General features: G+C 46.8%; 1 protein-coding gene across 18 annotated transcripts in view; it reads left to right on the top strand.

Moving 5' to 3' along the window:
* The window catches only part of mask (multiple ankyrin repeats single KH domain), a 332,919-nt gene that overhangs the window by 251,591 nt on the left and 56,893 nt on the right, over positions 1–24,435 (top strand). For all 18 annotated transcript variants that reach the window (XM_070528438.1, XM_070528443.1, XM_070528429.1 and 15 more), the window contains 2 exons: positions 6,306–6,480; positions 10,308–12,006. In XM_070528438.1, coding sequence (XP_070384539.1) covers positions 6,306–6,480; positions 10,308–12,006 — 1,874 coding nt within the window. The remainder of the gene's footprint in view (positions 1–6,305; positions 6,481–10,307; positions 12,007–24,435) is intronic.

Below are 24,435 nucleotides of genomic sequence, written 5' to 3'. Positions count from 1 at the left end.
GCGGATATGCAACAACATGTACAGGAAGCTCGAAACTGACTTTGCTTCGGTTTTTAACGCTGTTCATCAGAATGTTGCGTAAATGCAACAAGGTGCAGTAAAGGGTTAAGAGAAAAAATGGTGCTGGGCAGGTCATGTAATGCACAGATTAGACAACCATTGGACCATTATAGTGACAATGGGTACCAAGAAAAGGGAAGTGCAGTAGAGGACGGTAGAGGACTAGGTGGTGCGATGAAATTGGGAAATTTTCGGGTGCTAGTTGGAATCGGTTGGCGCAGGACAGGGGTAACTGGAGATCGCAGGCAGAGGCCTTCGTCCTGCAGTGGACATAAAATAGGCTGCTGCTGCTGCTGCTGCTGCTGCTGCTGATGATGATGATGATACACCGGGATGCGTGCAGTCATGATTTTTGTATGGCTGCGCGCTTTGCCTCTTCCTACAGCAAGCCCTCAAGCATTTCTTGTTTTGACTCTCACTACAAACAAAGTATTAAGCCAGAATCAATGGATGACAGTTCGTCATTGGTTGAGAAATTTCCAATTAGCAGGTCAGACTCTACTGTAGTATGGCCAGAATATAGTGCAAGCAGGCATGGCGCGATGATGCTAGATGGAGCAAAGGGGTCTCTGCACCCAGTCTATTCTCTTTTGACTCCTCCGAAAGTGGCCATGTTGCTATGTGCTACCACCAGACGCTGACAAAGTGGGATAAGTTCTTTTTTGACGGAGACATAGGTTCATTTGTAATGAGCAAAACACACAAGTAGGCACGCGAGAAGTCATCCATACCTCGCCTCCCCTGTGGATCACACCTCAGAGCCTGGGAGGACGTTTGATGTTGTTGAACTTTACTAGGAGTAGTACTGATGGGCGTAGACCAGAAGATTACATTGATTATTGATTGGTTTACTCTATGCTGGACACTCCGTTCTTCCGGCGGATTTTCTCAGTCAACCGTTTTTGTCTCGCTACGGATCCTCCACTACAGCTCCATAACGGACACCGCTGATCGCCCAAGAGGAATCCGATCGATTGTGAAAGACATTAAGAATAAGAAATCTGATCTGTTGTGAAAGACATTAAGAACAATTTGTTCAGTCTTTTTCTTCCCTACCAAGACATTTATGTTGAGTCATTGATGCCTTGGAGGAGCCATTGATGCATTTTTGTGATGTGTGACGTGAAGGCCAAATACGTGTTGAGATTCTTAACCTACATGGAGCCTCTGCAGAAGTGATCATCAGCAAAGAATTAGGTTTATCAGGCCTCGTTGTTGCTGACCTTCTAGCTGATTTCCTAGACAAAGTGCATTGTCTATTTGTATTCAGAGGCAATTAGTACACCAGAGCAGCATTATTAAATTTTTCTGAGTGAAGGCAACTGGTCAATAAACCGGCACATGCTACCTGAAGGCATCAATGTTGCCGAATTAGAGACCCTTGAAGTAAAAGAAGAAAGGGGGATCGTTCCCCACTTGCGGCAAGTTGTTTTTTCATCCACTTTCATTGCCATTATTTATCATTTCTTTAATTCACTTAGTAAGTACAAGTAATTTCCCATATGTTTTCCTTGGTGTCTTTGTTTGGTGGCTTCTCATGGTATGATTAATAAAAATCGAGCCCCTCGGTTAAGCCCTCTTTCTTCTCATTCTTACCTAACCAGTTGCTTTCACCCAGAAAAATCACGTACTCGTGATGCCTGTGGCAGAAAGGATGTTCGACATCCGGTGCCAAGGTTTGTGAGATGTGGCGCTGGCAAATACTCCCAATGTAATTTAGTAGTAACACATGAATACCGATGAAAATGGATGGGGAAACCGCTCTGCAGTAGCTCAATTGGTTAGAGCATCGCACGTGTAATGCAAACACGTGGGATTGTTCCTCACCTGAGGCAAGTTTTTGCATCCAGTTTTGTTGCGATTATTTATCATTTCTTTAATTCAATTAGTACAAGTAATTTCCCCTATGTTTTCCTTGGTGTCTTTGTTGGCTTCTCATGGTAAGACTCCAATGCGTAGGCATGAGCTGTGAGAGACTGACAAAATCAACAAGGGACAGGGTCAGAAGGAACAAGATAGGAAGAAGCCTGCATGTGTGATGGAATATAACAAGAAATGGGTCTCATTGATAAGGTTGACATGTGGCTCCTCTTTAGTGAGAGCATTAGAAAGACTATCAAGTGGAACAAGATTTTCTTCCACCTTCTCAACATGGCCCTCCTGAACACTTTAGTTTTGTACCACCAGAGTACTGCATCAACAATGAAACTTCCGCAATTCAGAAGGTGTTTCGTGTCGCAAGGCAGCAGATTGAGGAGCACCACACACCGAGAGGACTGCTTGCAGACAACCCTGCGGAGAAAACATTCTGCAACTGACTGCTTGACATTTTCTTGAAGCTCCCAGAAACATGCGCCCAAGGCAGCCAGCTGCGTGCAGCGCAGGTGCCATGTGTGTATGAACACAAGCCAGTGTTTTAGACAAAAAAGGATGCACAATTTATATGCGTTGCTTGCAACAAGGTGCTGTACATTTAGCCCTGCATCAAGAAGTCTCGTACTCTGAAAAGATACCACATATGTCTTTTGTTTTACCCCTCCATTTTTGTGTGCACCTTTCTTTGTCTGTATACTGTGTGTGCATGAAAGGCTCTTTTGTGATAAATTGATAGCCATAAATTTTGCTAGACATCCTACTGCGTACCATATTTATTTTTATGCTGTTGGTGCGATTAAAGTCTCTATTTATTTTATTTATTTCAAAGTACCTTACAGGCTCCAAGGGGAACATTGAGTAAGGGGAGCGACATTGAACAAATGACAAGAGAAAAGAGATACATGAGTGCTAAAAATGTGGGAGCTAAAAATATTTGTAGTGACCACGTGCTTGCAAAACAGTGTTTCAAGTAAAAACGCTAAACCAATACAAAGAGTTGTGAAGAAAGGAATGAAAAGTACAGTTCGCGGTAACATAAATAGCGGCATATCACTCGTGCAAAATAAGGGAGACAAGACGGACAATACAAAATATTGCTTGCAATAATTTTTTGTTGTATTCATGAGTTTAAGATCATTTCATACTCCTGGAAACTGCAATAAAAAAATTGACCTCAAGGAGTGACGAGGTCCTTAGAAAGAAGTTTGACCCTCAAAAGGTTAAAGCACCTCTGGAGTCTGGGCATAGTCGATGTGGTAAGCGGTCGTTCCCAAGATGACGTTGACATTGAAAGCTACTGCTTCATGGAAATTCCGCATTTCCACCAATTCTGATGCACCTGCAAGTTTTTGAGTGATGGCAACAACACTGATATAACCTTGATTCATCAGATTTCAGCACGGAGTTTAGCTTTCTTCTCCTAACAGTTCTGTTGCTGCCGTGCACTGCGAAAGATACCCCGTCTGTGTTCGAAAGGTCACAGTACTTGTGTGCAGAGTCTAAGCCTTCTTCGGTTGAGGTCACTTGCTGGCGACTGCACAGGGAGTCGAGCTTTGCCCCAAAAGACACCCGGGGGTCGACCTCATGCTAGGGCTAGTCACTACTCCATCAATACTTTTCGTTTCGTGCAGCAACCGCAGTGGACGCACTGCGGAACTGGTGCAGCTAGAAGGGCATCGGAGCAGACAGCATTGTGCTGGACAATGGAATGGAAGTCTGGACTCTGAGCCACCAGGGCCTAGCAGGAAATGAAGCCGCGAACACAGCGGCCCGAGCACCGCTCTGCCGGGCATCCCAGTTAAACCATGAGTACCTGGAGTCCGGAGGCAGCTATCTTGTTACATTCAAAGACATCACAACCTATTACAAAGATAGGCATCGCCAATACCCAACTCCTGCAAAGGGGCTTGTCAAGGCTAATGAACGCATCTTGGTCCGACTTTTCACTAACACTTAATTGTGCCTGGCAATCTTGAAACATCTCGATTGTTCCTTCACTGGCAAGTACCAGTACAGTGGGGAGGTGGCTGACACCTTCCACATGGTTTGGGCGTGTCAGCTCAATTCAACTCTTTCCCTCAACCCTAACCCAACCCGAGAGGATTGGGAGGCAACACTGCTCAGTTGTTCCGACCTTCAGGCCCAAAGGGGCTTGGTCCGGAGGGCTAAGCAGGTTGCTCATACCAATGGGGTCCCAGAATAGCGATGCCACCCATCGCGGAGCCCTTTAAGGGCTCCACCTCTCCTTTTGTTTTCAATAAAGGCTTTCAAGCAAGCGAGCTGTTTTACGAAACACTCGCACACATTTTGAAGTCTAGTTCTATTAAGTACTACTTCAAGTGAAAAACAAAGTGTAGCAGATTTATGTGTCGCTGTGAGCGGCGATAGAAGCAATCGCCTGGCCTGACTAGTATGGGACCGGTGAGGTACCGGCCCTATACGGTGGTGCCAGTTGTGTATAGGCCCACACAATCTTAGCTGTTGGCCACGGCCGTCAGTTCACTCCATCTCTGTACCAACTCTACATTTTATTTAGTGCGCGAAAATTAATTAGTATGTGTAGGTGAATTCATGTCGTACACACTGCAGTTTATGTAGCTGTGACTGCTGCGCGTGTATGTGAACGTGTGATAGGCTATTTGTACGAGGCCGTATTCTGAGACAATCCGCTCCGGTAATACTATCGTCTTGGCCACGCCTTCGCCATCTGTGTGCACTGATTCGCCATTTTAGCAACATCTGATGAGCTATGTCATCCAAATTTGCTCAACCAGCCAATCAGCGCATGCCTGATGGCGAAACTATCGCCGAGGCGATAGTATCGTCAAGATCGTTTGGCAATACAGCCCCAGGTGGTTCAACTCCTCAAAATGAAAATTAATTACTCATTATTACTGAAATGCTGAGTTAAGTGTGTATTAGGACTAAGTTTGCACTTATCTTCATCTTCTTATATGACAACAATAAAATTGAACAGCAGGTTGAAGAAAAAATACTTGCATTGAAACACTTCAAACCTTGCATACATATTAAATGCAAGGTTTCAGAAAGTACTAACTTATACAGAGCTTCCTCTTTTCACTAGAGCAGTAAGTTACTGCTTCAAAGCATTCTTCTCTTGCTCCAAACAGCAAAATTTTCTCCTCCTAAAGACAAAGTGCCGCTTCCATCACTGAGGAGGAAGATTGTGGCAAATAACTATCGTGCGAGAGGGCTGCCCGAAACTTCTTATGCAAGCAGTGGGACTTAGGGGGCCAAGTTTATCAGTAAGATTGTGGTGTATAATTTGAGCATACATACGTTATACTCTAAATTATTTTGTAAATTATATAAATTTTTATTGATTATAAATGCCCCTGTTGCATTTTCAGTCTACAAACATGCTGAAATAAATGTGGGAGACACGCTTTTGAAAAATTGCATAATCGTGCAGCCCCTGCCATCCCAGTGCCTCAGATTGATGCCTTTCTATTTAGCCAGTGCCTCCCATGACACCTTCTGTCCCTATGTGAAACTTTCTTGGCCAGAAGAAAAGTATTGAAGGACCCTGGTATGGGCCAACATTTTTTTGTGTGTGCATCTCAAGAATTAAGTTACATAGAAAGCTGATATTTGCTGAAATATTGCACAGATTCCTTACATTGAAAATTTGTTCTCTCTGTGGGAAGCAACATTGATCTTTTTATACAACTTTTACACAATTTTTGTGTAGAATTTTTTTCCGTCATATGCTTAAAAATGATGGTTGGAACTATTACCATCAGAAAGAGAATTTCTTCCTCTACAATTTGATGCTATACACTTAGTATTATATCAAGCATGCTCTTTGAGAGGAAAAGAAATATTTACTAGACTACTTGAAACCTAATGCTTTTGCCGTGGGCAGGAAAGTGTTAACCCAATTTTCATAGAACTTGATCAGGGGTGCAAAAATTGTGTATTATGGGGTTCTACCTGAAAACAAAGGACTGTAATTAAAGTGCCTATTTCAGCCCCTGTCTTAGCTAAAATGAGGATTTAAATGCTTAAAACACTTTTAGTGCAATTGGGAATTGAACTGACATGCATGCTCTGCAGTAAAACACCATATTCACTGACCTTGCATGATATAGTTGGATACTGATTTTATTGTCAAATTGAAGTTTCTTATGTCTACCAAATACTTAAGTAACCTGCGGTAACGTTTCTACAGCTTCAAAGTTTTGCCTTTAGGGCTATTTGCACAATAGGGCAGTAATGCCAAACATAAAAGAAACTACACCCGTCGCAGAGTTGTAAGAAAATGTTTTTGTAGCATGCATGATATTGACCTACAAATAAGGCAGCATGGGGTGTAGCAGCATGACCCGACTTGTGCAATACATGTGCAGAGGATCAGCGGAGGCAACCAAGCAGGCGCAGCTTCTGATCCAGGGTCTGGTCCAGGAGCCTGACCGTGACCTCTCGGACATAATGGCGCAGCATGGTGTTGCGGCTCCAACCTCTGTAAAGGCATCGACATCTTCCTCGGACCATCGAACCTCCTCCTCCTCTTCAAACCACATGGTGAGTCATGTGACTAGCTTGTCTCGCTCTGCATGTGTAACGACTGTATTCTCTTCATGTTGAAGCAACTTGATGCATTGCTCTAATGCCGTCCTCAGTGTAATGGCATTGTATGAGTAGCCAGGGCTCTCCCTACAAAGCTATTTCAAGTAACTGTCTTGAGCGGCAGTGGTAATGCCCTAGCAGCAATCTGATGCAAACAGCATGGTGCTCTCATGATGGACAGCCGAGACATTTGCGGTGCTAAAGGAATTGAAACAAAGTGTTGAATCCGAAGAGCAGTACACACCATGAAGTGCGGTAAATACCATAGCCGTACCTTGAAAGTCTGTCATATCTGGGATGTGTATTAGGGCCTGCATGGTGTAGTGGTGGCTTTGGAATTGCAATGCTAAGCCGGAGGGTGCAGGATCAAATCCCTGCCGCAGCAGTCACATTTTGACGGATGGAAATGCAGTAACATTTGTGTACTGTGCATTTGTTGTGCATTGAAAGACCCCAGAATTATGTATTAGGGGTTGTATTACTGTCATTATATACATGAAGCCAGGGTTCTCCCCATAATGTTTGATGGGGGAAATGTTTCCCAACTGCTTCTGATTACTGCCACAACACTGATTGACTGCCACCCCTTTGAGGGGCAATCGGCAATTATAATGGTCAATTTGGTCAGTTTCTGGTTTGTCTTTTGTGATTTCCAGGTGTTCCTTTATCATGCAGGAAAATATTAGGAAAAAAAATAACTGAAGGTGACAGAATCTCACTTTTATAGCGTGCTGTTGCCAAAAATTGGCTACAAAGTCGGGCTTTGGGAAGGGCCTTCACATCAAGGATTGCACAGCTTCCCATTGACACAACGCCGCCATCTTAGTAGTGTTGTAAAGAGGAAAGATTGGCGCTGTGCTTGCACTAAAAGAAAAAAAAATAGAAAAGAAAGAGAAAAAAATGGAATAACTGACATTCAGATTTGCATGAACTCTCTCTTTCCTCCATGGCACTTCATTACTGCTGCCACATACACAAAGGAAGTGCTCCTGTTGGCTGACTCAGATTAGAATGGCAAGCTGTGCATTCATTTAATCTGGTGATATTGGGCAATCACGCTAGGCTGCATCGGTGGCTTGCGTTTCTTTTGCTAATGTATTCAAAAGCTGAAAGTCTTGAATGTAACATGCAAATAGCAGAATGGACGTACTGAAAAACAAAGAAAATATATTTATTTGCATGTGTACCCCTCTTCAAAAATTTCTGTGGAAAGCCTGCATGAAGCCGTTGACTCCCTTAACCAATCTATTTTGTATCATTGCACTTGAAACGGAGCCATAAACTGCGTGTTCATTCTAGTACAATTTACCAGGCGGAACTCTTGCAACGGGGAAATTTTTAATTCATAATAATTGCTCTGTTCTTGCAGTCATACTCAAAAAAGTTCTGGATATGTGCATGGAGCAAAGTACATGTATAGGTTGATCTTGAAGCTACATTTTAAAACAGTTTTCTATCAAAGCAACATTTTGGTGGACTGATGAGGCACTACAAGTTCATATGGCTCTCGGCTAGATTATTGTAGGAAAATTAGGTCAATGGAACCTTTATCGGCATATGTTTCACGCCCAGGACTTGGGGTTAGACCAAAGATTGTTATGGAAAAACTTTGCCTTATATTCACAGTACCCAAATAAGCACAATACATTGGTAGCATTTGCTATTCGTTTCTTGTTCAATTTGGGAAGTCACTATTCAAAGCTGTTGAATTTTCGTTTTGTTCAGAATGTATAAGGGACAACAGCAGTTGGTTAGTCTACAGGGAACAAGTCTGATGCAAATAGAGACTCTTCTGAATGATTCTGGCGCAGAACTCCAGGTGTTGCTCAGATGGTGCATTTCCTAAACAAACACATAGAGGAGGTCATTTATGCTCAGTAGGTACCAGCCGTTGAAGCATGTCTCACCTTAGGCAGCCTTGCTGTCTCTAGTAGACAAAGCAATTTATTATTTGGCCTGTCTCGCCATGTTTGTATTCCTTCAAAATGGTGCGCGACGCTCCAGCTCCTTCATTCAGCCTTTTACTCCACTATGTGCATCTAGGACACGCTTTTATTTGTTTTCATAATTCTCATTATAGTTTTGCACCAGATTTGATTCTAATTTCCTTTGTTTCTCATTCATAAGCTTCTCAATTGACCTTAGATCCAGTTAACAGCAATACATGTATCAAATAATGTAAATAAGCCTTTTGTTGCCAGAGTCCATAGAACATTTAATTTTGTTTTTTTTTACATAGAAATTGGGAATATTCGATTTGATATTCGAAAGTAATTTTATTTCTCCAATACTTTTTGCAGTCCAATTTGAAGATTTTGCTATTTGACCGCACCTACAAATAACAAGTATGAATTTACTCATGTAAGAACGAGAAGACAGGAGGTTAACTGAGGGGCCTGATTTTGAGCATTGCACGCATAATACACTGGAACCCCGTTCATACGTTATTCACCGGACCGGGGGAAAAAAACGCAACAGTGAGGAAAGCTCCGAAAATGAATGAAGAAAGTGCAGCTTCAACTATAGACAATTTATTTCCATAGAGTGCGCTTAGGACTTAAAATAGTCCAGAATGGTGGCTTGCCGTTTCTTTCGCTCGCTAGAAATCGCCACACGTTTCTCAATAGCCTGGAAGGCCGCATTGCTGTCAGCGTTGCTGTGAGGTGCGACGTACCTGCGGAGGAGGTCCAGAGCCGCGACGGCTTCTCCAAAGCTAGGATTTGGCAACTCCCCGGCATCATGCGGCTCGTGCTCCTCGTCGTCACTGTGCCACGGCAATGGCAACAGACGAAGGAATATCCGCGGGAAATTTTGCCCTCTTTGGCGTAATCATGCTAACGTGCTAACGATTGTTTAGTATTTGCTGCAGAGCGCGCGCGTCGAAGCAGCCCGGTTGCGTGCGGCGCGGCGTGGGAGAAATGTAAACAAGAGAGGAGAGCTGGCCCGATAGGCGGAGCAACGCCAACTTCCGGTTTCACTTTAGCTTCACAAGGAGTGACGTCAGGGCCTCTCCTGATTTTCCTTCCTCCGCGAGTCGACCCGTCCAACCATGCGGTGACCGTAATCACAGTGATGATAGTGAGAGTATTTTTCACGAATGTCCACTTAGTGGCGGCCTCTCGAACTGGCGTGCAGCTTCTTGCAGCCAGTTCCATAGCCAAGCCCGGCCAAGCCAAGCCAAAACTCGTCAAAAGCCAGAATGGCGGTTGGAGCGCGTTGCCTACTTTAGCCCAGGCGGGTTCGCGGTGCTAAGTTGCGACGTATCATGCGGGAACGTTTTCACAGCTACTACGTAACAGCGGGGTTCCTTATACATTGGATCCTATGGAAGCTATGCCAGGACCGGATGAAAACGACATAGCAGCCGGGAAAATGCAGCAGTGAGGAACGTAACAGTGGGGTTCTACTGTACCAAGATGTGGGATCGTTCTCCACCTGCGGCAAGTTGTTTCTTTATCTACTTTCATTGCCATTAATATGTTTTCCTTGGTATCTTCATTTGTTGGCTTCTCATAATTTGCTCATGTGTGATTCTTGTACTTTTAGATAGCTGCTTCTACTCCCCTACAGTTACTTTGTACATCTATGTCTTTTTTTTTTACATTCGCTAAACACAAATTTTCATCAACAGTACGCCATCTTCACTTTGTGTTTTGAATGTCTTGTCCTGAAGGGCACCAGATTAAATGCTGATAAACATCTGCCAGTTTAAGCTGAGCGTAAAATTGGAAGCCCATTTTTGGTGAAGCCTTATGGAACTTTTGTTTTCTTGTTTGCTGCAGGGCTCTTCTTCAGTGCTAGTCTCTGGCAGTGGTGGTAGCAGCAGTAACAAGCTCAGTCGACAGGGCAACTCGGCTAAGGTGGTGGGTGTGAAGGCTACATCAACACCTGTGCCCTCTCTGCCACCGTTTGGTCAAACACGCCCTGCTCCTCGACCTGGGATACCTACACTCTCAGGTGGAGGCAGCAGCAATAGCAGTGGAGCCTCTGCACCGGTGACATCGTCTGCAGCACCGCCATTTGCCTCGGGCTCTGCTGGCTGGGGCACTCTAGCATCGTGCTCTGCCTCTGCAAAGCCTGTTGCGACTGTGGTAACAACTGTGACAATTGCATCTGCAGTAGCCGCTGCAATTCCATCTATGTCGTCCACTTCAGCTGCTGTGAATGGGACAGCTGCTGCGTCAGCATCATACACCCAAGCTGTTATTTCACCAGCCAAGAGCTCAAGCCGTGCAGCTTCTGCTGATCCGCGACCTAGTTCATCACCAAGCTCGGGTGGTGGCAGCCCTTCACCAACACTAGGCAGTACTGGCCATGTGGCAGCGTCGTCAACGGCTGCTGCAGCAAGCAGTGGCTCTACAGCCACTTCAGTGCCAGCTAGTACCTCCTCGACCAACACTGCGCCAGCTATCAGCATTCCGCAGACATTCTCGCCCTTCAACAACGTGTTCAGCAAGGAGACACAGCCGAGTGTCTGGGGCCAGCGGGAATCCTCCAAGCCTAACTTTGCCTCCGTGGCCGCTTCCGGTGTGTGTGGCGTCCCTGGCTCCAGTGGCGGCAGTGTAGGAAGTGCACCAGCACCGCCTGAACCTCTTGTGGATGCAGCCAAGGCTCCGGGTTATCGAGGCAACCTGCACGTTTCACCGCCCAACTTTGGCCCTATTGGCAGTGGACCGCGGAGTGCCCCATGCACACCCCCCATAGGTGCGGGGGCACCACCTTCACCACCCTCCCAGCCGCAGGCACAGTCCCAACCACCAACGCAGGCACAAGAATTTTACGAAAGTGCCTCTGCGGCAACGACAGGGGTGCCACAGGCAGTGCAAGCTGCCCCACAACAAACATCCTCACGCATGGTGTTTGGTGCACCCCACTATGGTTCATCAGCACCCGAGTTGGCACCACCACCCCAGCAGCAACAACAGCCGCAGCAGCCGCAGCAGCAGCAGCAGCAGCAGCAGCAGCAGCAACAACAACAACAACAGCAGCAGCAGCAGCAGCAGCAGCAGCAGCAGCAGCAGCAGCAGCAGCAGCAGCAACAACAACAGCAGCAGCAGCAGCAGCAACAGCAGCAGCCTCCGCCTCAGCAACCAACCATCCAGAGTACCTTGAACCCCAATGCACCGGACTTCTCTAGTAGATCAGCACCACCAGTGATGCTTGCGGCACCATTCCCGCAAGTGGGTGCAGGTCACCACCACCACCACCTCCCCCACCACCACCAACACCCAGCAGCCACAGCAAGTCACCATGGAATGAGAGTGCCTTTTGCACCACCGCAGGAATTTCTGCACCCAGTGCAAAGTGGCAGCCACCTTGGACACCACCATCAGGGAGCAGCAGGAGCGCTGGGAGCGCACCCTGGGGTATATCCACTGCAATTGATGTCACACCTTCAACAGCAGTACTCTGGTCTAGTGGCCCCTGTGGGACAGATGCCCAAGGGTGCCGACCGCGCACCGCTTGGGGTGCGGCTTGCGGGTAAGTAATGACACTCAGTTTTTGCATTGAATTGTTTCCAACACATCAGCAGCTTTTCTTTTTTTTTCCCATATTCATGTTGTTGGCTGTCTCTTTAGGCTCTGTTGGTATGTAATTATTCTGCATATACAGTAAAACTTTGGTAATTGAAATCTCACGGGACCACAAGAAATATCGGAATTATCCAAATGCCGAATTAACGAATAAACAACACGAACAGCATAAAAATCAAGCTGGAGCAGCGTACTTTTAGCTGCTGAAGTACTGCGTTATGGACATCTGCCTTTTCGTGTAAATCCCAGTTGGCATGACAGTTTTTCTGAGTCCTAAGTGGTCAACAGCATGCAAGCTTTCTGAAATGCCTAAACAAAAATCTTCTAGAATAAAAGTGCCTCCGTTGCCTTCCTTGAGGTGCAATGAGGTCGTGGCTGCCTCTCCTCGCATGGCCTTTTCTCATCGGAATTGTGGTCATGCTGGGAGCACGTAAGATCATTTATGATTTCTTTTTCGGTTAGCCAGCCAGTTGTGGCAACACTACAGTTGATCGTGATGTAGTCTGCAAGCATCGCATCAGTTTGCAAAACAGCGTCAAAGCTCAGGCAGTCATTGTTGCTGGACTCCTCGTTCATACGTTATGGAAAAAAATTAGCGAAAAAAACGTACTAACCGGGAAAACGTAGGATCCAAAGTAACTAAAAAATTTTGGCAGACTCAACTATTGTTGCCATCTATGTAAAGCGAAGCATCACGCAGATCGTTGCGGCTCGAGACGCATTTTGTTGTTTTTCTATGGCGTGGTGTTTTAACCCCTTACGTGTTTCAAACGAGCAGAGCTTGCCCTACTAGAATAGGTTCTGCTTTCAAGTGTTCAGGGCGAGAAGCACTCGTCTATTGCTTAGATCACATGTTGCCCACCAGCTGGACATACTTACTTTGCGATTTTGGTTTCTGTTGCGGCAGGAGCACAGTTTTCGTGTGAAAACATGGCGTCCGGTGGTGCATGCATAGCTGGCCCGTCAACCAAAAAAAAGAAGCATTTTATCTTCATATTCTTCCAATGAAGACGATTCGGATACCGATTTCATCTTGTGTTTGGAAGTGAAGAAGACAGCAATGACACTGAATTGAGCAGTTCTTGTGATGATAACATCTCTGAAGTGAACATTGTGAGTGCTTGTCAGTGGGTGCAGCTTGATGTTGACAATCCTAGTGCGATGCCTCTTCGGTTTCCATTTTTGGCCATTTTAGGCAAGACTTTCTATTTGATATCGCCAGATGACCGTCTGGAGTACATACAGCAGTTTGTCGACGATGAACTGATTACACTAGCGGTCGATGAAACCAGTTTAACGCGGCTGAAAAGCTAAAATGCTCTCGTCCCAGCGAACACTCCTTCCTCAAAACGAAAAAAAGAGAGAGAGAGAGATCTTGCTATTGCAGGGAATAAATCCACAAGCCCCAACAGCAGTGGTCCAAGAAAAAGTTGTTGTTCGCACCTATTTTCGGAGAAGTGATGCCCTGTAATCGGTTCCTGCAAATAATGTGAATGCTGCACTTTGTGGATAATGCCAGTGTCACCGACCTTTGTGGCCATCCACAGCCAAAGCTGTGCAAGATATGGCCATTTTTTGATCGATTGTTGAGGAACTACCCCTTGGCATACATACCAGAGAGAGACATATCGATAGACGAAAGTGTCATGCTCTACAAAGGCAGGCTAGGATGGGTGCAATGTATCCCACTGAAAAGAGCAAAATTTGGCTTGAAATTTTACGTGCTTTGTGAGGCATCATCAGGATATGTGTGGGATGTCTTGATCTATACTGGAAAAGGCACAAATCTCAGCACACCAACAAATCTTGCACCCTGTTCACCAATGGGTACCAAAGTTATGAAGCTCCTCGAGCCCTTGCTAGGCAAGGGGTACTGCCCGACGATACTAGTCAACTTCTATACTTTGACAGAGCTCGTAGACTTCCTTATCCAGAACTGCACAGATGTGTATGGCTCCGTGAGACCAAACAGAAGGGACATGCCTCCAGATTTCCAGACGAAGCTTAAGAAAGGAGAGCTGCAAGCTTACCAGTGCGGTAAATTTGTTGCTCCCCAAAGGCGAGACAGAAAAGTAGTCTCTGTCGTGACTACAATGTACACTGCAAGCATGGAGACTTTCTAAGATTCGAAAGGACGAGACATCACGAAGGCCTGCATCGTGCGTGACTATAATCACATGAGGGCAGTATTGACAAGTTAGATCGGATGCTGGCCAACTACCCTGTCCCCAGAAAACGGCTTACGATACACTACAAAATATTTTTCGCCACTTGATTGATGAAGCTACATTTAACTCTTTTGTCATATACTAGAAAGACGGAGGGAAGATGGGCCACCTTGACCACCGCTTCATCCTAATCTGCCTCTTTCACGGCATGACAGCGCATGCGCCCTGCCCTAGCGGATTAGTCGCGAAACGTTTTGGAAGAGAAGCGCGCGCGGCCACGCTACCAGATAGATATGGGGGGAAACTACCTCGGGAAAAAAAAAGCGCTTGGACGCATGCTGTTGCAGATGCTCGTGCCCTGTACCGCGTTGAAACTCTACTGGTAGCTCGATGTCGGTGCGGTGCCTAAAACGGGCATAAGACTGCAACTGCACTTTGAAGCAGAAAAGGGCCAGGGCTTCGTCCGGATTGCGCCGTGAACCACGTAGTTGCCGCCTTGCATTGACGGCTGTCAATTTTATCGATAAACCCCTGCGTTACACTTGGGTGACACTTCAAGAACACATTGCTGACGCAGTCTTCTTGCAGCGTCGGCCCACTGTTGCTGGTAGCGGCAGCGCGTGCCTCACTTCTTGTGTTGTTTTAAGGCGTGGTAACATTGGGTCGATACGAGACCGACAAGACGCTGACGCTTACGATTGGCCGACTATTCAGCATTGTGTCAGTGAGACCATTTGATCGTAATAGGCCGACAATGACGCAAACGACGGGTGCGAGTTGTCATATAGCGCGACAGGCTTTCGTGTGGACAGCACCGACAAAATCAGCGTGCCAACCGTGATAGCTTGACCGAACCCTACGTGATCAACCGTCGAACCGACAACGCAATAGCTGCAGCCAATGCTGCAGCTCATTCACTTGTAAATGTAATTATTCGCGCTCACAATGCGCCTAGATGGCTTCAAAGTTGAAATACACGAGTTTCAATCCTCTCAAGCTGTGTGCGTGAAGTTTGAGTCAATGTTGATCCTGTTTAGCGAAGTTTGGATTAGGCCTGACCCCGCCGAGTTCATGCACCCGCTACCGATAGAGCTCGACTTAATAAGTCGAGCTCTATCACAGGATGAAGGAAACTGCTCTTATAGTTAGGTTGTGGCCATATAGAGATTCGATAACTACTCTTCACTTTGCACGGCACGTACACAATAAGTGGGAAGCAGCGACACAGCGCTGTGCCAACATTTTGTACTTTGGTCACCGTTCCCGAACGAGATAGATGGTGGGCCTGTGTGTGTTGCTATGCCGACATTTCTTAATTCCAAAGAAGCATTGTTTACTTCTGTGTCAAGCAGGAAAGAAGAGACAGTGCATTCGATACAGCAGCACAAACTCGCTCAGTTGCCAACGGTGTCAGCGATGGCATCCGCCTTTGCGCGAGAGAACTACATGGCATATAAGTGGGGACTTATGTCGAGCACAGTTGTCTCTAATAATACTTTATAGTGTGCGCAAACTGTAAGTATGATGAAGTTAAACAAAAGCGAGAATCAGTAGTAACAGCCCGTAATATATATGTGTCTGGATCACAGTTGCAGTTGTTCAAGGGACTCGGCCGCTCATACTGACTCGTCTGTATGTTTTGTTACGTTTTGAGATTATTTCACATCAGCAATGCGCCGTTTCTACAATAACCGAAGCTTACAGCGATGTTAAGCTGCAGAGGTAAATTAATGCATGACTTTGGCAAATCCCACGTGGAAGGCTGCGCTCAGAGGCTTCTTGAATATGCGAAATTTTAGTGAATGTGTAAAAGGAATACAAAAAGCGATGTGCAATCGCAGACATCAGCGACAACGAACTCAAGGCAGCCGCCTCGGCAGACGGAAGTCGGCGTGCCTTTATCGGCCGCGGTGTTACCACAACAGCGCACTCGCGCCTGTTCGCCCACTATACTCGATGGGTGAATGACATGCTGCCCCGGAAAAACCATCAGTAATTAATCGCGATCCACGAACCGCAAAACGGACGCACAGCCAGCATGGGCGCAGCTACACAAATCAACCAGCGAAATCCCTGACACCCTTACAAAACGTTTCCAGTGGCGTGTGTCAGAGGGCAGCACAGGAACATGAAAGAGGCGGATTGAGTCAATCCTTGATCCTTCGAGAAAGGTAAAACGGGATTGGACCTCTGATGTCCCTGTGCATCTCAAGGAGTAGCACTTTCCTACTTACATCCTGCCAAGCTAAAGAAGTGCCAACCGGAAAATGCTTCATTTGCTGTCAGACGCAAAAAGAAAAGAGGAAGAAAGTTAAACAATGAAACTAGGTTTTGGCGCTGCAACAGACCACTCTGTCATTCCCTGTTTTGAAATTTTCCACACAGTCCCGAAGCTTCCCGAGTGAAATAGCCAAAAGTTGATTGCCTACACAAATGAAGAATGGTGAGGCTTTGTGACTGTTTTCTTTGTGTGGTTTGTATTTTTTACTAGCAGCAGGCAGCTGGTTTCCTATGTAATGTTCAAAAATAACCTGTATTGTGTTGATTTGACTTAGTATGTGATGCAGATATTTTTTCAGCATTAATTGCTTTTTAGTACAATATGCTTGGAAATCAGCAATAAATGAATAGACACTTTTGGTTAGGAAGTTTTCAGAAAAGGATAAAACACTTAAGGGGTTAATAGAGCAACGGCAAACCGAAACGAAATCGAGTTGGTGGGCTGCGCCTAATGCCGCCGAAGTGAAACGTGATGGCCACATCGCGCCGCCTGCAGCAGGAAACGGTAGTGCGTTTGGATTATCACCTACTAAAACCGTGGAGTACGGTACCAATGGCGCTACGCACCACGCGCTGTAAAATGGATGGGTAAAGATGCTTATTGCAATGGGTTTGGCAGCGATAGCTTTGAATGCGGCGTGCGTCGACCCGGGCGTGGATTTGCTGGTACCGGAATAAGAACCTGTGTGCGTCGTCATTTTCAGTTCAGACGTGCGGGCGAGCATTGTGGTGATGCTGCAATGGCCTCGCACATTTTCTCATTTACATGGGATCTAGCGACTGGAAAACCTATTGTATGATCGCAGTTTGGCAACATAGTGAACGTTGGGGCTGAAAAATTGTGTTTTCTAGGAACTTATGCACCAGTAAATAATGAGCATAACTCTATTGGGTCATTTTTTGTGTTGTTGATTGCAAACGTTGGTGCCGGGAAAACATGTGTAATGGGGATGTATCAAGAAGTCTTAATTAGGGAACAACAACAACAACAAAAAAAAGCAACTTTGATGCTTTTCAGTTCAATAATGCAGGGACGTACCTGCAATTGTTGATAATTGTTATTTTGCGCAGCTTGGAAGAGAACTGTCGGTTCAACTGCGGCAGCCAGCCTCAAAAAATATCTGAGGTCATCCAAGCCTTCCTTTTTAAAGCCCAGTATTCAACAGGAGAGCTTTTGGTATTTTGAAACAGCGTGGTTTTGTAGCCTTCCCAGTGACTACAAGGGACAACCGCTCCATCCCAGTCATATTGGCAGCAGGAAGCACAGTTATTGTTTGCTTGCATTTTTTGCCACCTTGCTGACGAAGCTGCTAGCAAAGCACACGAAGGAGCAGCCCTTGTTTCTGTACCTTTGTCGCAGACTGTGTGGGGTTCTCAACCGTGCTTTTGGGACAAAGGAACGACAACACAGCAGTGCAAACAATCACGAGGGCATTTATTGCACCTTCCATAGCTCAATGCCTGCTAGCAGAGTTGCTATCCACAAAACATGCCGATGGGGGCGCGACAAATCTAGAAGTCCGACTCACCGCGACCGGATAGCGAGCGAATATGTTTGTCCCCTGCTGGATCCCAACGTCTGGTCGTTCGCGTGTACGATCACACGAACGGTGGCTCGTTCGCACGAGGCCTCACGACACGGTCTCGCAGACCATGGAGTTGCCGAACTCGAGCCAAAAAGGAAGAGCCTTGTCCTTTTGCGCCCAAGTTACCCTGTCGGTAGGCAGCGTTAGCAGCACAACACTCACACCATCTCTCGTACTGCGCCTCAACCAGACCTACTGCTGCGGGCATCACGCAGGCCACGCGGTGAAGCCAGATTGCAGGAGACAGGAGCTGTGCGGGAAAACAACATAGGGGACGCGTGAGAGTCGTGCATCCCCACAACTGACGCAGCCCAACACTTAAACGAGCTAGCGCACCATATGACACCAGAGAAGTTGCACACACCTGCATTCCCTCAACCCATCTATGCAACTGCATGGGTAATGAGGAAACAACGCTGTGCCGCTTACGCTTGGGCGTCGCATTCACCAATGCATATACGTTTTTGATTGGAATGGCTGATAGCGCCGAGTGCAATGCCTGTGGTGTTGAGGAAACTCTAGAACATCTACTGTGCTACTGCCCATCTTTTGCAAATGAAAGACATGACTTCTACACAGCTCTCAACTAGTTAAATAGAAAACCATTCACCTTGAACAAGATCTTCGGACCATAGCCTCTTATATCGCAGCTACAAAAGGCCACAAAAGCGCTGCTGCAATATTTGGAAGCTGCCGGATTGAGTCAGCGTCTATGATCCGGACTGAGTGACCGAATGATATCCCCAGTGGACTTTGTCTTCTTTTAATCTTTCCGTCCCCTTTTCCCTTTCCCCAGTGTAGGGTAGCCAAGCTGGCTCAGTCATGGTTAACCTCCCTACCTTTCATTTATCATTTGCTCTCCCTCTCTCTCTCTCTTGCCACCGACACACAGGTCTCCTTTGAAGGTCACCGTCTTGCCTGAAAGAGCCTTGAAAGAGAGCACCGTCTTGTCGGCATTTAATGCATCATTTTGGTGACTTTCAACGATGTGCAAAAGTAGCTGCATGTTTCTCCACTCGGTGGTCACGTCTTCATCGAAACTGCCCTTTTCCCTGCACACACTTCTGAAAATAATTCATGCCTCTCTCTGAACCTCTCTAACCAGCCTTTGGAAGCCTTGAATGAATCAGTGTTCATCGTTGCATGCTTCTCCACTTGTGCCATTATCAGAGGTCCACTCAAAGGCAGATGTGCATTACTACAGTCAGTCGCCCACCAAAACAAAGCTGCTCCCAACTGAGGATGAGCTGCGGTTCGCAGCCACTTTCTGAAAGCATGAAACTTTTTGCCTTGCTCAATCTGTTGTTTGTTCTTCACATGTGTGTCCAAAGTGCTTCTCTTCATGTCGTACCTTTTCATGATGACTTTGATTTTAACTTAAGTGGCCGAGTCCTTGGCCATATACTTGTGTCGCTTTGCTGGCATTGCCATCAGTGTGTAACGCAAGGTAAAACAGCGTGCACAAGACAGCAGCTGTGAAAAGAGAATGCTCCATGCGAACAGCCAATGCAGATGCCACAATGACAACAGGGGAAATGGTGCAGGCAAGCGAAGAGAACAACAAAAGAAACAAAATAGAAAATAAATTACAGTGATGTTACACTTCGTGAATGTGGGTTATGCGCAAGTGTTCGGGAGCTTCTAAGCTATACCATCTTGCCCACGCCCCCATTGTTGCAAGCCGCCTAGCACGTTCTTCGGGAGTTTCCTGGGCATGCCTAGCCTGCGTCTTTTGCCGGTCTTTTTCAGTTTATGCCCAGTGCTTGCCAACGACTTCAGCGTTTGTCGATTCGCGCTCGGCCTGCTGCTGCTTGCGTTGCTGCTTCGTCCTCCACGCTTGGCCTCTTGATTGCCAGACTAACCCAGTTCATCCATAGCGCACACAGCCCGTAGCAACTAAAGTCCCTTAAACTTCGTAAAGTAGCGCCACGCTTTGAAGAATGCCGCCTCCATCTCGCGCGCTCTGGCTGAGGCTGACACCGCATCGCTATTGGCCTAATAGCATCACATGGGCCCTTGCGCCGTGCATCAGCGCCATTTTTGCTCGAAAAGCGTCTACTGAGTGGCAAGGAGCACATGTTGGCGCTGTTGCTACGCTCGAGCAGTGTAGGCGGCGCCACGGTCGAGGAAGGAGCGTGAAAGAGAGGAGAAACGAGGAGGAAGGAAGGCGGAGGAGGAGAGTGTCACTACTTTACGAAGTTTAAGGGGCTTTAGCGAGGAGCGCATGTTGGCGCCATTGCTACGCTCGTGCAGTGTAGGCGACGCCAACCCGCCGTGGTTGCTCAGTGGCTATGGTGTTGGGCTGCTGAGCACGAGGTCGCGGGATCGAATCCCGGCCACGGCGGCCGCATTTCGATGGGGGCGAAATGCGAAAACACCCGTGTGCTTAGATTTAGGTGCACGTTAAAGAACCCCAGGTGGTCAAAATTTCCGGAGTCCTCCACTACGGCGTGCCTCATAATCAGAAAGTGGTTTTGGCACGTAAAACCCCAAATATTATTAGGCGATGCCACAGTCGAGGAGGGAGCGTAAAATAGAGGAAAAACGAGGAGGAGTAAAGGCGAAGGAGGAGAGTCGCTACTTTACCAAGTTTACGGGATTTAGTGCCTCCGCCTCCCTCCTTCCCCTCCTTCGTAGTATGCTCCTGCATACCTCCTCTGTTGTGCACTCCTCTCCACCTCCAGTTGCCCTCCTTTGCCTGCTCACTTCCCTCTCCCAATTCGGTGGCCTCCGACTTTTCTCACCGATTTCATAAAGGGGAGATGCACACATGCACACAAAAACATGCGATGGCGAACCTCCCGCGTTTTGGTTTCACTCAAGTTGTGCGAATTCCGCCTTCGCTTTCGTGGAGTAGCAGTTGTCAGCATTTGTCCGAATTATTTGGTGCACGTGCGAATTCTGCCAAGTTAATGGACGTTTGGTTGCATAGACAAACATGCACTTAGTTCAGGTTCGAACTACTGGTCGGAATTTCCATATTAACGGTTGCTGAATTAACAAGCTTTTAGTTAGCTTTTTTTTCGGTAGTGCAGCTCTACTCTCATCTACCTGTTGCAGTTAAAGGGGCCCTGAACCACCTTTCTTCGAAGTCTCAAAATTGCATTGGAATGAGTGAAGTGCCTTCCAAGGAACATATTTTCGGAATAGTGTTTGAAAGAAAATCTAGTACGGGTGGAGGTGTTACGAGCGCAATGCTTACCTTTCCGACTGAAGAAGCCGACTATCGTCTGCTCACGCTTGGCCGCGGCCGCCCACATAGGAATTAAACTTTGGCCACCCTACTTATTGGTGTCGTAGCCGTCGGGTAACTTTAATTTCAACTAGTTTTTAACACTCAACCAGCCTCGAACCATGTGAAACTTGGACCACACGCACGCACGCCAGCATGCACTCACCCTTGGCCGCCTGTGGCTTGATGCCTTGACAGACTTCGCTTTGTATTGAGGTATTGATAACGTTTCAAAATGGGCAAGTTGGGCGTGGGTACTATCCATTTCTCAAGCTGATGCAGGACAAAGCCACTCCGCACTACATAGCACAACCAGACTGGAGCATATGAGTGCGAGCGCGCACTCAAGTCCTGTTCTACCAAATCTACCAGATCTACTACCAGATCTATTAAACGGGAAAATGGGGAATTCTCAGGGATCTTTAATAGTCTGGAAATACTCAGGGAAAACCCAGGGAATTTGCGCTTCTATCAGGGAAAATTATCTGTAATTATATTGAAAGGGAACGAAAGTCGCGGTAATGCTGGCTCAAGTAACAGCGAGTAATTGTAATGAATAGTCTTTGACGCTGTGTCGTCAGCTGGAGGAGTAGCCATTGTACAGCCAACGGCCGATTTTCCGGATGCATGCTATTCGGACATGCCTGGTAATTCGGACAGCTTCGCAGCACCACCACATACTCCAAGAGCCAATGTATAAGAATATCTGAAATTTCAGATGCAAGAACCCTTCGCCGTCTGATTTTCGGCGAGACATTAGAGTTTAACATTAGAGTTTAGAGAGAAACATTAGAGAGTTTAAGAATAGGCGCCCCAAAGAGCTTTGCGGATGTTTGCGTTGGGGCACACAGGAGTGAATACCTTTAGAATAGATCTTTGCGTTTGCGGATAGCGTCTTGCGCTGACAGCGCCACTACGGCGTCAAAGAAAAGCTACTAGAAGAAATAATTAAATATACCATTTTATGATAAGAATAGTAATTTTTAATTTCGTGTATTCACGTTCATTTACAATTTAGAATATATTCTGTAAGCAGCAAACAATTAGTTGCCCTTAGTTTTGAGTAACCAACTTTACGTGCCTTCACCAGCCAAGCTAAGTCGTGTTAGGCCTACGACCCATAAAATCCACAATCAAATTCCGAATCAGCGGCGTCTGATGAATCAATTTTCATAACACACGCTAGTTGAGAGAAAGTGATAACCGCGGTCACTTCTCCTTGCTTGCGAACTTCATGCGTTACCATGAATCGAGCCCAGATTGGTGCTAGCTTAGAGCTGTCGCTTGATGGATGCCGCCATGTTCGTTGACGCAAAGCTTTTGGGGCCGCTATTTGGGCTCCCGCTAAATCAATGAAATAGCGTTCCCAACGCAAAACCCAAACGCAGTTCGCGTCTTACGCATGGGCAGTGGCTTCGACGCTATTTCTTTGGGGCCCCGATTCTAAAACTCTCAATCAAAGCCACCACCACCGCCATTTTATCTCGCATCCTCAAACCGGCGTTCTCACACGCAGATCCGTTGCCAGCCATAGTCACCACTGCGGCAACGCTAGTTCTAGCTGCTTCGACGTTCACTATTAAGTTTCTTGCCATTCGGTGCCGTGTTTTTCATTGAAGGAATTCGCCGCTGTCAGCAATGGCACAGACTCCGCTTTTGTAATCCTCACGATTGGCTTCGAAGCTCGGAAAGCACGGCGCGCTGCATAATGTTGGTTGCCGAAAGTCAGCTTCGCTTCAATTCAGTAGTGTTGCGCAGTGAAGCATACGTGAAGTATTGCGGTGAAGCTTAAAGGGCCCCTGAAATGCTTCAAATTTTGTAGACGCGTAGGGTACAGCTTAAGTAGAACTTTCGAACTACAATTTAAGTGAAGCTTTACGTATTAGTGGAGCTACAAGCGATTACAAGTTACCCTCCTCCCTAGCCATGCTTTTCCTCCTCAACGTGTTCGCCGAGCGATCGGGGCTGAGCTCCGCCTTCACTGGTTCTGTGTCGCGATGCGACGTCACATCGTCCACTTCCAGTTGTTTTGGAGCCCGCCCTCGCCCACGCAAAATGTCTCTGCTAGCGGCTTGGTCGTTAACCCCAAGCGAGAGCTAGCGAAGCAGCATGTGTTGCGAGCATTCTGTCGTAGCGCCAAACGTGTCTGGTATTCCGGTAATCGCACACTAGCAGAACGTTTCGACAGAACGGTGAAGGCATAAACTCGAGCTGATGAAGGAACTTTCGCGTAGCATACGTGAGCTGCCTGATCGTTCTCCACGGTCCAGCCACCCGTTGGCGTAGAGCTTAACCAGCCAAAGAAAGAGCTAATATTGCTCTACCAAGTGTAAAACATTTTAAACATTTACAAAAACAATGTGTTAACGATTACACTCCTGTGAAAAATTTACACTAGCAGCAAAGAAGAGTACATTTTGTTACTGCTACTGTGTGTGGTTGAGCTCTATGCCACCAGGTGGCTGCACTGTGCAGACCATTCACATGCGCTTCTGTTCATCCCCTGAAACAACACGCAAGGGGACACGGCCAGGCCCCGTCCCCTTGCGCTTGCGTTCACCCTAATACCAGACTCGCGAAACGCTATTGCATTAGTAATCTTCCGGTGTAAAGTGACGGCTGCAATTGCACAAATCCTGGCGCCCATCGGATAGCGGCTGTCCAATGTGCTGCAGCCAGTCCACTCGTCTACTGGCTTGCAGAAGGACACGATGTCGCAACTTGACATATTGCCAGTCGCTACGTTTTCAGTCCACAATGCAACAAAGTCGAATCATAACACTCGCAAAAAGACAGACCGACAATGACTGCGGAGCTCTCGTCAAAGACGGAGGACGTAACACAAGCAGACGACACTTGCTGTGTGCCGGAAGTGCTTAAAGGGAAGCTGAAGAGTCTGTCGAATTCAATAAGATGCTCATATACGGATGCGGGAACCTTATAAACCATGTAGGTCAAATTTGGGGGTTTTTCTTCAAATAGGAGCGACGTAATCGTCGGTTGAAATTGCGCTGTAGCTCCGCCCCCCGTCGAATGCCGCGCGCTGCTGCTGACGCTCACGATGCGAGCGGAGACCGGAAACCGCGGTGTTGTGACGTCAACTTTAGTGT

This window comes from Dermacentor albipictus, unplaced genomic scaffold, assembly GCF_038994185.2.
Source record: "Dermacentor albipictus isolate Rhodes 1998 colony unplaced genomic scaffold, USDA_Dalb.pri_finalv2 scaffold_11, whole genome shotgun sequence".
Lineage (NCBI taxonomy): Eukaryota > Metazoa > Arthropoda > Arachnida > Ixodida > Ixodidae > Dermacentor > Dermacentor albipictus.
Note: the sequence above shows the minus strand (reverse complement) of the source record. Positions and strands in the feature narration are given on the sequence as shown.